Source organism: Mustelus asterias, chromosome 17 (assembly GCF_964213995.1).
Source record: "Mustelus asterias chromosome 17, sMusAst1.hap1.1, whole genome shotgun sequence".
Lineage (NCBI taxonomy): Eukaryota > Metazoa > Chordata > Chondrichthyes > Carcharhiniformes > Triakidae > Mustelus > Mustelus asterias.
The window spans coordinates 14,726,556-14,744,529 of NC_135817.1; the positions used below are offsets into that span (position 1 = coordinate 14,726,556).

The following is a 17,974-nucleotide window of genomic DNA, read 5'->3' on the forward strand; positions in this document are numbered from 1 at the left end:
CCAGGGTCCCGGGTTCGATTCCCGGCTCGGGTCACTGTCTGTGTGGAGGTTGCACATTCTCCTCGTGTCTGCGTGGGTTTCCTCCGGGTGCTCCGGTTTCCTCCCACAGTCCAAAGATGTGCGGGTTAGGTTGATTGGCCAGGTTAAAATTGCCCCTGAGATGCGTAGGTTAGAGGGATTAGTGGGTAAATATGTGGGGGTAGGGCCTGGGTGGGATTGTGGTCGGTGCAGACTCGATGGGCCGAATGGCCTCCTTCTGCACTGTAGGGTTTCTATGATTTCTATGATTTCTATGACACAGGCCACGTACACAGATAATAGCTAAAGCAAAGTAAAAGTTAAGTTTATTTATTAGTCACAAGTAAGGCTTACATTAACACTGCAATGAAGTTACTGTGAAATTCCCTTCGTCGCTGCACTCTGGCGCCTGTTTGGGTCAATGCACCTAACCAGCATGTCTTTCAGACTGTGGTAGGAAACCGGAGCACCTGGAGGAAACCCACACAGACATGGGGAGAACATGCTAACTCCACACAGACAGTGACCCAAGCTGGGAGTCGAACCCGGGTCCCTGGCACTGTGAGGCAGCAGTGTTAATCACTGTGCCACCGTGCCACCCAGCTCAATCAGTGAGTTTGGTTTTAAGGAGTAAGTGAGGTAGAGAGGTGGAGAAGGTTAGGGAGGGAATTCCAGAGCTTGGGGCCTAAGCAGCTGAAGGCACGGCCATCAATGGTGGTGCAAATGGGAACCAGAGAAAGGGAAGAGGCTGGAACTGAAGGAGCTCAGGGAATTTGGAGGATTCCATGGCTGAAACTGGTAGAGTTGATCAAAGCTTTTCATTTCAGAAGTAAAATATTTTCAGATGGCATAGAGGGGAAGCAAGCGCTGGTGTAGTGGTATTGTCGCTGGACAAGCAATCCAGAGACCCAAGGTAATGCTCTGTGGATCTGGATTTGATTCACACCATGACAGATGGTGAAATTTGAATTCCATGAAAATCTAATGATGACCCTGAAATCATTGTCGATTGTCGTAAAAGCCCATCTGGTTCACTTGTGGAAAGAAATTTGTCTGGTCTGATCTACATACGTTTAAGTTTATTTATTACTGTCACAAGTTAACATTGTTATGTTAACACTGCAATGAAATTACTGTGAAAATCCCCCAGTCACCACACTCCGGTGTCAGTTCGGGAATTAGCATGGCCAGTGTACGGAACCAGCACGTCTTTCAGACTGTGGGAGGAAACTGGAGCACCCGGAGGAAACCCACTCTTAAACTGACTCTTAAATGCCTTCTCAAATGGAGGGCATTAAGGAATGGGAATCTGTGCGTTTGTGTGTGTGTATGTGTGAGTGCATCGGCATGTGTGTGCCTGCATGCATTCATGCATGCGTGTGTGTGTATGGATGTGTATTTCTGTGTGCATGTGTGCGCATGCATGCACACGTGTGTTTGTGTGCACCTGTGCTTCTGTGTATGCATGTGTGTACATCTGCATGTATGCACATATGTGTCCGTGCATGTATATGTGTGTGGATTTGTGTGCATGTCTGCATATGTGCGCATGCGTGCATGCACGTGTGTCTGTGCATGTGTGTATTTGTGTACATGCATACACACACATATGTCTGCATTTGTGTGTGCGTGTGTGTATATGTGTCTGAATGTGTGTGTGTGTGCATATGTGCGTGCATGTGTGCAGATGTGCGCGTGCGTGAGCACATGTGTCTGTGTGTGTACATGCTGCTACTCTGACCGACACACCTCTCCACATTTCTCTATCAGACACATCCAGCACTAAGACAATGGCAGGAACAACTAACCCAGAGGAAGCAGCAAAACTTCTAGCAGAAAGACGAAGACTTGCACGTCTGCAGAAGGAGATTGAGGAGAAGGAGAGGCTGGAACAGGAGGAAGCCGAAAGGTAATGTTCTGCATTTAAAAACTCAGATTTCAAAGTTCTCATCCATCTTTTCAAATCCTTCCATGGCTTCGCTCCTCCCGATCTGCAATCTCCAGCGAGTGGATTTATCCACTCTATCCTGTTTCTTTGCTCTCGGTTTTTAACAATATTTATATTTCCGGGAGTAATACAGTAAAATGGCCCCAGGTGCTTTCCCTCTCCCCCTCTCTCTCTCCACATCTCTCTCACAGCCCCCCACCCCTCTCTCACAGCCCCCCACCCCTCTCTCACAGCCCCCCCCCTCTCTCTCACAGCCCTCCCCGTCACAGCCCCCCCTCTCTCACAGCCCTCCCCGTCACCGCCCCCCCTCTCTCACGGCACCCCCCCCTCTCTCACAGCCCCCCCTCTCTCACAGCCCGCCCCCCTCTCTCACAGCCCTCCCCGTCACCGCCCCCCCTCTCTCACGGCACCCCCCCCCTCTCTCACAGCCCCCCCCTCTCTCACAGCCCCCCCCTCTCTCACAGCCCCCCCCCCTCACAGCCCCCCCCCTCTCTCACAGCCCCCCCCCTCTCTCACAGCCCCCCCCTCTCTCACAGCTCCCCCTCTCTCACAGCTCCCCCTCTCTCACAGCTCCCCCTCTCTCACAGCTCCCCCTCTCTCACAGCTCCCCCTCTCTCATGGCACCCCCTCTCTCACAGCCCCCCCCTCTCTCACAGCCCCCCCCTCTCACAGCTCCCCCCTCTCTCTCAGCTCCCCCCTCTCTCACAGCCCCCCCCTCTCTCACAGCCCCCCCCTCTCTCACAGCCCCCCCCTCTCTCACAGCTCCCCCCTCTCTCACAGCCCCCCCCCTCTCTCTCAGCTCCCCCCTCTCTCACAGCTCCCCCTCTCTCACAGCCCCCCCTCTCTCATGGCACCCCCCCTTCTCTCACAGCCCTCCCCGTCACAGCCCCCCCCCTCTCTCTTACACCCCCCCTCTTTTTCACCCCTCCCTCGCTCTCATCCCCCCTCCCTCGCGCTCATCCCCCCTCTGCTCCTGACAGTGTGGGGTCAGGATTCCCATGTGATCCCCAGAATACTGCTCTCCATTTCTGTCCAACAACGCAGACTTGAAACAAAATAAAGAGCAGAACAATCGGAAATTTCTCAATTCAATTAACTGATAAATATTTCACAACGGGCATTATTTTCCTCAAACCAAGTTTGAAACAATGAGTGACGAAAGCTTAAGTTTTATAGTTTATTTATTAGTGTCACAAGTAGGCTTACATTAACACTGCAATGAAGTTACTGTGAAAATCCTGCTTACACACCGTCATTTGACTTCCTGTGACTGTGACTCATAGAAACACAGGATCAGGTGGAGGCCATTCGGCCCTTCGAGCATCAACTACTTCCTGTGGTAATGAATTCCACAGGCTCACCACTCTTTGGGTGAAGAAATGTCTCCTCAACTCCATCCTAAATGGTCTACCCTGAATCCTCAGACTGTGACCCTGGTTCTGGACTCCTCCACCATTAGAAACATCTTCCCTCTATCTACCCTATCTAGACCTGTTAGAATTTTATAAGTCTCTATGAGATCCCCCCTCATTCGTCTGAACTCCAGCAAAAATAATCCTAACCTAGTCAACCTCTCCTCATACATCAGTCCCGCCATCCCTGGAATCAGCCTGGTAAACCTTAGCTACACTCCCTCGAGAGCAAGAACATCCTTCCTCAGAAAAGCAGATCAAAACCAAAAGACTCCATGCCACCCTGGGATTTGAACCCTGGTGTTGCATTTGCGATTGTCCACACACATTCCATTAGCAGCTTAAGCAGATTGCGGATACAGTAGGATAACTCCAGAGTTACTGTGTTCACTTTCTAAAGGTGTTTTCTCCAATGAGGATCCCCTCCTCTCCCCTCCCTAGTGGCTTGTCTGCCCAAGGTCGTTGACTGTTTTTGTCAGGTAGTGTGGCCTCCGGCACTCTGGCCACACCTTTATCACCTGACAAGGGCGTCCATGGCTGGAGGCATTTGTTTGTACCTTGAACTCAGTGCTGAGAGGGAAAGTGCTAATGATGGCTCTTGAGTATATCTGCTTGACTTGTTGAAGGAAACTGAAGGAGGAGTTACAAAGAAAGGAAGCTGAGGAGAAAGCGCGTCGCGAAGAAGAGGCTCGCAGGCTTGAAGAAGAGCGAAGACAGCAGGAGTTGGAACGCCAGAGGAAGGCAGAGGAGGAAAGAATCTTCAAAGAACAGCAGGAGAAAGAACTCTTGGCTAGACTGGAACAGCAGGTTGGTGGTGTGAAGTGATGTTTCTTCGACATGTATGTGTGTCGTCCTTCCTAAGGTTCTGTTATCATAATGGAAAAATTGTGTTTTTTACAAATTCATTTACGGGATGTGGGCTTTGCTGGCTGGGCCAGCATGTGTTACCCATCCCTAATTGCCCTTGAACTGAGTGGCTTGCCAGGCCATTTCAGAGGGCAGTGAAGAGTCAACCACATTGTTGTGGATCTGGAGTCACAAGACCAGGCAAAGACAGCAGATTTCCTTCCCTAAAGGACATTGGTGAAATAGATGGGTTTTTACAACAATGGACTTTCAATTCCCAATTTTTACTGAATGTCACTATCTGCCTTGGTGGGATTCGAACCCAGGCTTCCCAGAGTATTACCGTGGGTCTCTGGAGTGCTAGTCCAGTGTCAATACCACCTTGCCACCAACTCCTCTGCTGCATTAATCCTGGTAAAGGTTAGGTGAGCACTTTCATCTTGCAGTACACTTATCTCATAATCAGTGGGATGTAACCTATGAATTTTGAGGTTTGGAACATGTAATTTTGAGGAAGAATAACCCAGGGAGTTGAACCTAAAATCTTATCAGAGTTTGATATCAGTAAAAGCTCCATTGTCGTAGAATCCCGACTTGTTCCGTTACCTCATCAACTCCAGCAAGTTAGTTAAATACAATCTGTCCTTTAAAAATCCATGGTGGTTTTCCTTAATTAACTCACACATGCCCCAAATATTTTATCCAAAATCATTCTTTCTAAAAACTTCCCCATCATTGAGGTTAAACTGACTGGCCTGCAATTGCTGAGTTTATCCTAACACCTTTTTTTAAACAAAGCTGGAATATTTGCAATTCTCTATGGAAGACTGAAAAATTATGGTCAATACCATCCCACAATTTCCACTCTTATTTCCTTCAGATGTGTCCAAAGGATACATTTCGTCCAGTCCTGAAGATTTAAGTACAGGCAGCCTCTCTAATACATCGTCTTTATCAATTTTTAACTCATTGTGTCTCAAATACCTCCTCTTTCACCACGACCTGGGCAGCATCATCTTCCTTGGTAAAGATAGATGCAAAGTATTAATTTAGTACCTCAGCCCTGCCCCTTGCCTCCATGTGTGAATCCCTTTTAGTCCGAATTTTACTCGCCTTTGACTAGTTAAGCCTGTGGAAGACTTTTGGATTCCCTTCTGTTTTATCTGCCAGTCTCTTTTCATCTCTCTTTGCCTCTCTTATTTCACTTTCCCTGTGAACTTTCCATACTCTATATTATCGTTGGAGGCAGTACAGAGGAGGTTTACTCGGATGATCCCAGGTATGGAGAGACTGCTATATGAGGAAAGATTAAACAGGTTGAGTCTGTACTCCCTGGAGTTCAGAAGAATGAGAAGTGATATGATTGAAAAATAAGATTCTTAGAGATAGGGTAAATGTTGGGAGGATGTTTCCAATCATTGAATCCCTACAGTGCGGGAAGAGGTGTTCGGCCCCTCGAACCTGAACCAACAACAATCCCACCCAGGCCCTATTCCTATAGCCCCCCCCCCGTTAATCTCCCTAAGGGGCAATTTAGCATGGTCAATCCACCGAACCTACACATCCTAGGCCTGTGGGAGAAGACACACATAGATACGGGGAGAACGTGCAAACTCTGCACAGGCAGTCACCCAAGGCCGGAATTGAACCCAGCTTCCTTACGCTGTGAGACAGCAGTGCTAACCACTGTGCCACCATGCCAGAGTGTAGGACCAGAGGACATAGTCGCAGAATAAGGAGGTGCTCATTTAAGACAGATTTGAGGAAGAATTTCTTCTCTCAAATTAGGGCGGCACGGTAGCACAGTGGTTAGCACTGCTGCTTCACAGCTCCAGGGTCCCGGGTTCGATTCCCGGCTCGGGTCACTGTCTGTGTGGAGTTTGCACATTCTCCTCGTGTCTGCGTGGGTTTCCTCCGGGTGCTCCGGTTTCCTCCCACAGTCCAAAGATGTGCGGGTTAGGATGATTGGCCAGGTTAAAAATTGTCCCTTAGAGTCCTGGGATGCGTAGGTTAGAGGGATTAGCGGGTAAAATATGTGGGGGTAGGGCCTGGGTGGGATTGTGGTTGGTGCAGACTCGATGGGCCGAATGGCCTCCTTCTGCACTGTAGGGTTTCTATGTTTCTATGTTTCTAAATTCTCTTTAAAATTCTTACCCCAGGAGGCTGTGAAGGCTGAGTTCTTGAACATTTTCAAGGCTGAGATCAATAGGTTTTTAATCGGTAGGTGAATTAAGGGTTACGAAGTGAAGGCACGAAAGTGGATTAAATGAGTGTTAGATCAGTCATGATCTTATTAAATGGTGGAGCAGGCTCAAGGGCTGAATGGCCTACTGCTGTTCCTATTTCTTATGGTCTTACATTCAGCTAGGTTCTCAATTGTATTATCCACCTGACAAATGTCATCTGTGTGCTTTTTCTACTTCATAAGTTCATAAAATATAGGAGCAGAATTAGGCCATTCGGCCCATTGAGTCCGCTCCGCCATTCGATCACGGCTGATATGCTCCTCATCCCCATTTTCCTGCCTTCTCCCCATAAGCCTTCAACTCATTGCCAATTAAAAATCTGTCCAACTCCTTAAATTTACTCACTGTCCCAGCATCCACCGCACTCTGGGGTAGTGAATTCCACAGATTCACACCCCTTTGAGAGAAGTAGTTTCTCCTCAGCTCTATTTTAAATTTGCTACCCCTATCCTAAGACTATGACCTCTCGTCCTAGAATGCCCCACAAGAGGAAGCATCCGCTCCACGTCTACTTTATTCATACCTTTTATCATCTTACCTCAATTTGATCTCCCCTCATTCTTCTAAATTCCAGAGAGTATAGGCCTAAACTGTTCAATCTCTCTTCATACGACAAATCCCTCATCTTCATAGAATCCTCCAGTGCAGAAGGAGGCCATTTAGCCCATTGGCTCTGCACCGACCACAGTCCCACCCAGGCCCTATTCCCGCAACCCCACACATTTACCCTGCTAGTCCCCCTGACACTAGGGGTAATTTAGCATGGCCAATGCACCTAACCCACATATCTTTGGACTGTGGGAGGAAACCAGAGCACCCGGAGGAAACCCACGCAGACACGGGGAGAATGTGCAAACTCCACACAGACAGTCACCCGAGGCTGGAATTGAACCTGGGTCCCTGGTGCTGTGAGGCAGCAGCGCTAATCACTGTGCCACCCCATCTCTGGAATCAAACTAGTGAACCTCCTCTGAACTGCCTCCAGTGCCACTATATTTTTCCTCAAATAAGGGGACCAAAACTGTGCACAATAGTCCAGGTGCGATCTCACCAATGCCTTGTATAGTTGCAACAATACTTCCTTACCTTTATATTCTATTCCTTTAGCCATAAATGCCAACATTCCATTCACATTCTTTATTATCTGCTGTACCTGCATGCTAGTTTTCTGTGACTCATGAACGAGGACACCCAGATCCCTCTGCACCGGAGCACCCTGAAGTCTCTCCCCAGTTAGATAATAAATGGCCTTCCCATTTTTCCAACCAAAATACGTGATCTCACACTTATCCACGTTAAACTCCATCTGCCATCTTTTGGTCCACTCTCCTAACTTCTCTATATCCATTTATAAGATTCTTATTTCCTCATTGCAACTTACTGTCCGCCTATTTTTGTGTCATCTGCAAATCTGGCTATAGAGTCTTCTATCCCTGTATCCAAGTCGTTAATATCGACTGGAAATAGCTGGGGCTCAAGGACCGAATCCTTTGGCACCCCACTTATTGTTCTCTCTATCTCTTTCATCATCCAGGGAACTCTGCATTTGTTTGTCCTCCCTTTCCTTCTCCGAGATGGAGGCAAAACAGCTTCTCACATAACTGCAGTTTTATTGACGCTGATGGTGAGGGGGGATATGATAATGGGTATAGGATAGATGATCTGTGAGCCTTTGGAGCTGGTCACACATCCCCGGAAGCAGCCGCCAAATTCTGTGACCTTGGATCTGGGGTGACACACAGCCTATCTCTTGACAAAGAGCTGAGCGTATCCATTGGGAAGGGAGCCACCAACTTTGGCCAACTAACAAAATAGGTATGGAAAAACCACCAAACTGACCAACAGAACAATGGTGTTTAACTTACAAGGCCAGTATCTTCGGCATGTTGCTGTATGGCAGTGGAGCCTGGACAGCTCACACCTATCAAGAGAAAAGGCTCATTAGCTTCCTCCTCCAGTGTCTATGAAGCATCTGTGGTATCACCTGGATAGACAAAGTCACCGATGAAGCAGTCCCGCAAACAAGACGCCAGCAGAGTTCATCCCACACCACCATCAAGAGACAACTCCATGTGTGGTACTTTAGCAGATTTTGTTTCTCTAGAATTACTTGTTCCGCCATCAGATGAAATGCAGATGATCTCATCTGACCTCACCATAAATCTGAGGTTTGCAGATGGAAAGGTGTCAACAAATGTTCCCCTCATGGAACTCAACCTGAACTATCTCCTCTTGAACTGTCTCCTCCTGAACTGTCTCCTCTTTAAAGACAGTCTATTACTCCATTTGAGTTTTGCTTGTCAAGTTGGTCCTCCCCCAGTTAATTCTTTGCATTCTGGATTGTTCCTTGTCTTTTTCCATATCCAATCTAATCCTCATGAGACAATGATCACTGTTCCCTAAATCTTCTCCAACAGACACTTGATCCATTTGGAACACCTCATTCCCAGGAACCAGGTCTAGCAGTGTCTCCTTCCTCATCCTGCTGCAGAATATTCTGAACAAACTTGAGAAACTCTTTTCCCGCTCTGTCTTTTACGTGAATACTATCCCAATCTTTATTTGGGAAATTAAAGTTCCTGATTATAACTACTTGATAATTCCAGCATTGCTCTGTAATTTACTTGCAAATTTATTCCTAAAATCTTTCCCACAAATTGGTGGCCCATTGACTACACCAGGCAATGGAATGGTTTTGCTATTGTTTCTTAGCTCGAGCTAAATAGATTCTGCCCTTGACCTCTGGGGACATAATCCCTCTTCAGTACTGCAATGTTCTCCTTAATCAATACTCCAACCCCTCCTTCTTTCTTTCCTTCCCTATCTTTCCTGAACATCTTTGATATCCAGGAATATTTAATACCCAGTTCTGTCCGTTTTTGAACCAGGTCTCCGTTTTCACCACAACATCGTACTCCCATGTGGCTATCTGTGTCTGCAACTCATCAGCCTTATTTCCCACACTCTGCACATTCACAGACATGCACAGTAATCCTTATTCAGACATTTCATCTTGTTATTAAATGGATGGCTACAAATAACAGGAGAGTGTGCAACAAAACCTGGGTGTATTCGTGCACCAGTCATTGACGGTGTACTCGAAGATTACGAGCTGAATGGCCATTTATTAGGAGAGAGGAATATGCAATGAGACCTGGGTATCCTTGTACACCAGTCACTGAAGGTAAACATCGGGTGCAGCAGGCAGTAAAAAAAGGCAAATGTTAAATTGGCCTTCATAGTGAGAGGATTTGAGTACAGGAGCAGGGATGTCTTGCTGCATTTATATAGGACTTTGATGAGACCACACCTGGAGTATTGTAAGCATTTTTGGTCTCCTCATCTGAGGAAGGATGTTCTTGCTACAGAGGGAGCGGAGTAAGGTTTACCAGACTGATTCCTGGGATGGTGGGTCTGACATATGAGGAGAGATTGAATAGGATTATATTCGCTGGAGTTCAGAAGAATCATAGAAACCCTACAGTGCAGAAGGAGGCCATTCGGCCCATCAAGTCTGCACCAACCACAATCCCACCCAGCCCTATTCCCGTAACCCCACGTATTTATCCCGCTAATCCCCCTGACTCTAGGATCAATTTAGCATGGAGAATCAACCTAACCCACACATCTTTGGACTGAGAAGAAACCGGAGCACCTGGAGGAAACCCACGCAGACGCGGGGAGAATGTGCAAACTCCACACAGACAGTGACCCAAGTCAGGAATCGAACCCGGGTCCCTGGCGTTGTGAGGCAGCAGTGCTAACCACTGTGCTACCATGCTGCCCCAATTAGAAATTTAATTTCTGTTAGAAATTCTAAACACCTCAATTAAATCCCTTTTTAATCTTCTAAACTCAACAGAATAGAAGCCTAGTTCAGAATGAGACGGATCTAGAATCATCATAGAATCATCATAGAAACCCTACAGCGCAGAAGGAGGCCATTTGGCCCATCGAGTCTGCACCGTCCACAATCCCACCCAGGCCCTACCCCCATATCCCTACATATTTTACCCGCTAATCCTTCTAATCTACGCATCTCAGGACTCTAAGGGGCAATTTTTAGCATGACCAATCAACCTAACCCGCACATCTTTGGACTGTGGGAGGAAACCGGAGCACCCGGAGGAAACCCACGCAGACACGAGGAGAATGTGCAAACTCCACACAGACAGTGACCCAAGCCGGGAATCGAACCCAGGTCCCTGGAGCTGTGAAGCAGCAGTGCTAACCACTGTGCTACCGTGCCGCCCATAGAAACTCATAGAAATCTCATAGAAACTTACAAGATTTTAACAGAGCTCGACAGGGTAGATGCAGGAAGGCAGTTCTCAATGGTAGAGGAGTCCAGAACCAGGGGTTATGGTCTGAGGATATGAGGTAAACCTTTAGGACTGAGATCAGGAGAAATTATTTCACCCAGAGAGTGGTCAGGCTGTGGAATTCTCTACCACAGAAAGCATTTGAGGCCAAAACATTGAAAGTTTTCAAGAAGCAGTTAGATATAACACTTGAGTTGAAGGGGATCAAAGGATATGGGGAGGTAGGTGGGATCAGGCTATTGAGTTGGATGATCAGCTATGATCATAATGAATGACAGAACAGGCTCAAAGGGCAGAATGGTCTACTCCTGCTCCTATTTTCTAGGTTTCTAAGTTATTAAATATTCTTCCCGATTTCACTCCTAAATGGCCTGGCTGTACATTTAAAATGATACCCTCTTGTTCTTGATTCCCCCTCCCTGCCTATCTCTATCTACCTGATCAAATCCCTGTTAGAAATTCAAAACACCTCAATTAAATCACTTCTAAACTCAACAGAATAGAAGCCATGTTCAAGCAATCTGTCCACATAATTTAATCTGTTAAACCCATGTAAAATTCTAACTTGCTGCTTCAGCCAGTCTCCTTTCTGTAAAAATATTTATACAGAAGAACAACAAAAGCAGAAGTAGGTCATTTGGCCATTTGAGCCTGTTCCAACATTCAGTACTGTCATGGCTGATCTTCTACCTAAACTCCACATTCCCACACTATCCACATATTCCTTAATTTCCTCAGTATCCAAAGATCTGTTGATCTTGTCTTAAGTAGAGTCAATAATGGAGCATCCCCAGCCCTCTGGGGTAGAGATTTCTAAAGATTCATAATCCTTTGAGTGAAGAAATTTCTCTTCATCCCAGTGCTAAATGGTTGGTCCCACATCCTGAGACTGTGATCCCCATGTTCTAGATTCCCCAACCTGGGGAAATTTTACTCTGCATCTACCCAGTCAACATAATGACACATTTCAGATCTGGTGAATCTTGCTTGTTGACTATAGTCAGGTTTACAGAATCATTTCCAGAGAATGGGATACTAACCTGGATCCAACCAGGTAAATCTTATTGACTGCAGGATTACCTTTTCATAGTTACTAAAGGTGGACAGTGCTTTGAGAATTGGATAGCATCGTTCTGTATGTTGAAGGTGTTTAGATTGATATATTGTCCTGATTAGAGTTGAACTCTCTTTCTTCAGGCACCATGATCATAAGAGGGTGACCATGGAAATCCATTGGATTGGTCCATGATTCTACTTGACAAAGTGCTGCAGTGGTTTGACGTTGCCTTAGAATCGTAGAATTCCTACAGTGCAGAAGGGGAAGCCATTTGGTCCATCGAGTCTGCAGCAGCCCTCTGAAAGAGCACTCTACTTAGGCCTACTTCCTGTCCTATCCCCATAAACCTGCGCATTTACCATGGTTAATCCACCTAACCTACACATCATTGGACACCAAGGGGCAATTTAGCATGACCAAAACACCTAACCTTCACATCCTTGTGGGAGGAAACCAGAGCACCCAGAGGAAACATACATAGACACGGGGAGAACATGCAAATATCACACAGTCATCCAAGGTGAGAATCGGCCCTGGGTCCCTGACGTTGTGAGGCAGCAGTGTTAACCACTGTGCCACCATGTCGCCTTCTGCAGTAGGGCTGACCAGGAAACTCTTCCCTTCTTGCTGCTTGCCATCAGGCATCTCAGAAGGATTAGTGATAGGCAACATGGCTTTGTGCAGGGGAGGTCGTGTCTCACAAACTTGATTGAGTTTTTTGAGGAAGTGACAAAGATGATTGATGAGGGCAGGGTGGTGGATGTTGGCTGTATGGACTTTAGCAAGGCCTTTGACAAAGTCTCTCATAGCAGGATGAGACAGAAGGTGAAGTTGCATGGGATCCAGAGTACACTGGTAAGATGGATACAGAACTGGCTTGGTTATAGAAGACAGAGATTAGAGGTGGAAGGGTGTTTTTCTGACTGGAGATCTGTGACCAGTGGTGTTCCATAGGGATTAGTGCTGGGACTCCTATTGTTTGTAATATATATAAATGATCTGAAGGAGAATGTAGGTGGCCTGATTAGTAAGTTTGCAGATGAGACAAAGATTTGGGGAGCTGCAGATAGTGAGGAGGATATAGCAGGATATAGATAGGCTGGAGACTTGGGCGGAGAAATGGCAGATGGAATTTAATCTGGACAAATGCAAGGTGATGCATTTTGGAAGGTCTAATGCAAGAGAAAAGTGTGTACAGTAAATGGCAGAAATCTTAGAAGCATTAACATAGAGGGATCTAGGCCTACAAGTCCACAATTCCCTGAAAGAGGCAACACAGGTGGATAAGTGGTAGAGAAGGCATATGGCATGCTTGCCTTCATTGGTCAGGGCATAGAGTATAAAAACTGGCAAATCATGGTGCAGCTGTAGATAGAACATTAATTAGGCCATGTTTGGAATACTGCGTTCGGTTCTGGTCGCCACACCATCAGAAGGATGTGGAGGCTTTGGAGAGGTTTACCAGGATTATGCCTGGTATGGAGGATATTAGCTATCAGGAGAGGTTGGACAAACTTGGTTTGTTTTCACTTGAATGTCAGAGGCTGAGGGACGACCTGATAGAAGTTTACAAAATTATGAGAGGCATGGATAGAATGGATAGTTGGAGTCTTTTTCCCCAGAGTAGAAATGTCAATTACTAGATAAAAGGGGGAAAGTTTAAAGGAAATGTGAGAGGCAATTTTTATACACAGAGGGTGGTGGGTGCGTGGAATGCGCTGCCAGAGGAGGTGGTAGAAACAGATACAACAGCAAAGTTTAAGAGCCATCTTGACAGATATATGAATAGGCAGGGAATAAAGGGATACAGACTGCATAGAGGCAAAAGATCTTTAGTTTAAAAAGGCGTTGTGTGTCAGCACAGGCTTGGTGGGCTGAAGGGCCCCTTTCCTGCGCTGCGCTGTTCTTTGTTCTTTGTTTTTGTTTTTTGTTGATTTACAACCTGTTTGGCCGAGTTATGAACACACCTTCCCTGGCCATCGAGTCCTGGGGTGGGAGTTATATCCAGAGCTTCGGCTCAGAACACTACCCACTGCACCATAGGATCTTCCCAGCGCCAAGCTCAGCTTCTTAAAGAACAATATTTTCTTTCTGTGATTTGTGTGATTAGAACTGTATTTGGGTGAGGGTGAAATTGGCTCAGTTTCAAGGTTTTTTTACAGCTGTGTCCTGTGTTTCTTCCCGCTCAGCGTGAAGAAGCTGAAGCCAAGGCTCGTGAGGCGGCTGAACGCCAGAGACTGGAACGGGAGCTGGTCATTCAGCAGATTGAACTGGAGCGGATGGAGAGGAAGAAGGTTAGGATGGACGGGCGGGCGGACGCACATCAGGGAGGCAAGGTTTAGAACATAGAACAGTACAGCACAGTACAGGCCCTTCGGCCCTCGATGTTGTGCCGAGCTTTGTCCGAAACCAAGATCAAGCTATCCCACTGGTGTGCTCCATGTGCCTATCCAATAACCGCTTGAAAGTTCCTAAAGTGTCCGACTCCACTATCACAGCAGGCAGTCCATTCCAGACCCCAACCACTCTCTGAGTAAAGAACCTACCTCGGACATCCCTCCTATATCTCCCACCATGAACCTTATAGTTATGTCCCCTAGTAACAGCTACATTCACCCGAGGAAATAGTCTCTGAACGTCCACTCTATCCCCCTTATCATCTTGTAAACCTCTATTAAGTCGCCTCTCATCCTCCTCCGCTCTAAAGAGAAAAGTCCTAGCTCCCTCAACCTTTCCTCATAAGACCTACCCTCCAAACCAGGCAGCATCCTGGTAAATCTCCTCTGCACTCTCTCCAATGCTTCCACATCCTTTTATAGTGAGGTGACCAGAACTGCACACAATATTCCAAATGTGGTCTCACCAAGGTCCTGTACAGTTGCAGCATAACCCCACGACACTTAAACTCAAACCCCCTGTTAATAAACGCTAACACATTAGGCCTTCTTCACGGCTCTATCCACTTGAGTGGCAACCTTCAGAGATCTGCGGATATGAACCCCAAGATCTCTCTGTTCCTCCACATTCCTCAGAACCCTGCCGTTGACCCTGTAATCCGCATTCAAATTTGTCCTACCAAAATGAATCACCTTGCACTTATCAGGGTTAAACTCCATCTGCCATTTTGTGGCCCAGCTCTGCATCCTATCAATGTCTCTTTGCAGCCTACAACAGCCCTCCACCTCATCTACTACTCCACCAATCTTGGTGTCATCAGCAAATGTACTGACCCACTCTTCAGCCCCCTCCTCCAAGTCATTGATAAAAATCACAAATAGCAGAGGACCCAGCACTGATCCCTGTGGTACACCGCTGGTAACTGGTCTCCAGTCTGAAAATTTTCCATCCACCACCACCCTCTGTCTTCTATGACATACAGTAAGATGTTTAACAACACCAGGTTAAAGTTCAACAGGTTTATTTGGTAGCAAAAGCCACAAGCTTTCGGAGCCTTAAGCTCCTTCTTCAGGTGAGTGGGAATTCTGTTCACAAACAGGGCATATAAAGACACAAACTCAATTTACAGAATAATGGTTGGAATGCGAATACTTACAGCTAATCAAGTCTTAAAGGTACAAACAATGTGAGTGGAGAGAGCATTAAGACAGGTTAAAGAGAGGTGTATTGCCTCCAGACAGGACAGCCAGTGAAATTCTGCAAGTCCAGGCAAGCTGTGGGGATTACAGATAGTGTGACATGAACCCAATATCCCGGTTGAGGCCGTCCTCATGTGTGCAGAACTTGGCTATCAGTTTCTGCTCAGCAACTCTGCGCCGTCGTGTGTTGTGAAGGCCGCCTTGGAGAACGCTTATCCGAATATCAGAGGCCGAATGCCCGTGACCGCTGAAGTGCTCCCCAACAGGAAGAGAACAGTCTTGCCTGGTGATTGTCGAGCGGTATTCATTCATCCGTTGTCGCAGACTGCGGATGAATGAATACCGCTCAACAATCACCAGGCAAGACTGTTCTCTTCCTGTTGGGGAGCACTTCAGCGGTCACGGGCATTCGGCCTCTGATATTCGGGTAAGCGTTCTCCAAGACGGCCTTCACAACACACGACGGCGCAGAGTTGCTGAGCAGAAACTGATAGCCAAGTTCTGCACACATGAGGACGGCCTCAACCGGGATATTGGGTTCATGTCACACTATCTGTAATCCCCACAGCTTGCCTGGACTTGCAGAATTTCACTGGCTGTCCTGTCTGGAGACAATACACATCTCTTTAACCTGTCTTAATGCTCTCTCCACTCACATTGTTTGTACCTTTAAGACTTGATTAGTTGTAAGTATTTGCATTCCAACCATTATTCTGTAAATTGAGTTTGTGTCTTTATATGCCCTGTTTGTGAACAGAATTCCCACTCACCTGAAGAAGGAGCTTAAGGCTCTGAAAGCTTGTGGCTTTTGCTACCAAATAAACCTGTTGGACTTTAACCTGGTGTTGTTAAACTTCTTACTGTGTTTACCCCAGTCCAGCGCCGGCATCTCCACTTCTTTGAGATAGCCAGTTACTTATCCAATCGGCCAAATTTCCCTCTATCCCACATCTCCTTACTTTCATCGTGAGCCTACCATGGGGAACCTTATCAAACGCCTTACTAAAATCCATGTATATGACATCAACTGCTCTACCTTCATCTACACACTTAGTTACCTCCTCAAAGAATTCAATCAAATTTATGAGGCAAGACTTACCCTTCACGAATCCGTGCTGACTATCCCGGATTAAGCTGCACATTTCCAAATGGTCATAAATCCTATCCCTCAGGACCTTTTCCATTAACTTACCGACCACCGAAGTAAGACTAACCGGCCTATAATTACCAGGGTCATTCCTATTTCCTTTCTTGAACAGAGGAACAACATTCGCCACTCTCCAGTCCTCTAGCACTATCCCCGTGGACAGTGAGGACCCAAAGATCAAAGCCAAAGGCTCTGCAATCTCATCCCTTGCCTCCCAAAGAATCCTAGGATATATCCCATCTGGCCCAGGGGCCTTATCGACCCTCAGGTTTTTCAAAATTGCTAATACACCTTCCCTCAGAACATCTCCCTCCTCCGGCCTATCAGCCTGTATCACACTCTCATCCTCAAAAACATGGTCCCTCTCCTTGGTGAACACTGAAGAAAAGTATTCATTCATCACCTCTCCTATCTCTTCTGACTCCATGCACAAGTTCCCACTACTATCCTTGACCGGCCCTAACCTCACCCTGGTCATTCTTTTATTTCTCACACAAGAGTAAAAAGCCTTGGGGTTTTCCTTGATCCGAGCCGCCAAGGACTTCTCATGCCCCCTCCTAGCTCTCCTAAGCCCTTTTTTTAGCTCATTCCTTGCTACCTTGTAACCCTCAAGCGACCCAACTGAACCTTGTTTTCTCATCCTTACATATGCTTCCTTTTTCCTCTTGACAAGACATTCAACCTGTTTTGCGAACCATGGTTCCCTCACTCGGCCATTTCCTCCCTGTCTGACAGGGACATGCCTATCAAGGACACGCAGTATTTGTTCCTTGAACAAGCTCCACTTTTCATTTGTGCCTTTCCCTGACAGTTTCTGTTCCCATCTTATGCTCCCTAATTCTTGCCTAATCGCATCATAATTATCCCTCCCCCAATTATAAACCTTGCCCTGCCGTATGGCCCTATCCCTCTCCATTGCAATAATGAAAGACACCGAATTGTGGTCACTATCTCCAAAGTGCTCTCCCACAACCAAATCTAACACTTGGCCCGGTTCATTACCCAGTACCAAGTCCAATGTGGCCCCACCTCTTGTCGGCCTATCCACATATTGTGTCAGGAAACCCTCCTGCACACACTGCACAAAAACTGCCCCATCCGAACTATTCGACCTATAAAGGTTCCAATCAATGTTTGGAAAGTTAAAGACACCCATGACAACTACCCTGTGACCCCCACACCTATCCATAATCTGCTTTGCAATTTCTTCCTCCACACCTCTATTTCTATTTGGGGGCCTATAGAAAACCCCTAACAACGTGACCGCTCCTTTCCTATTTCTAACTTCAGCCCATATTACCTCAGTAGGCAGATCCCCCTCGAACTGCCTTTCAGCAGCCGTTAAACTATCCTTGATTAACAATGCTACTCCTCCACCTCTT

At 46.7% G+C, this 17,974-nt stretch overlaps 1 protein-coding gene across 3 annotated transcripts in view; it reads left to right on the top strand.

The window, feature by feature from the left end:
- Positions 1–17,974, top strand: part of LOC144506342 (MAP7 domain-containing protein 2-like) — a 93,726-nt gene that overhangs the window by 52,701 nt on the left and 23,051 nt on the right. For all 3 annotated transcript variants that reach the window (XM_078232316.1, XM_078232315.1, XM_078232317.1), the window contains 3 exons: positions 1,789–1,927; positions 4,005–4,185; positions 14,039–14,143. In XM_078232316.1, coding sequence (XP_078088442.1) covers positions 1,789–1,927; positions 4,005–4,185; positions 14,039–14,143 — 425 coding nt within the window. The remainder of the gene's footprint in view (positions 1–1,788; positions 1,928–4,004; positions 4,186–14,038; positions 14,144–17,974) is intronic.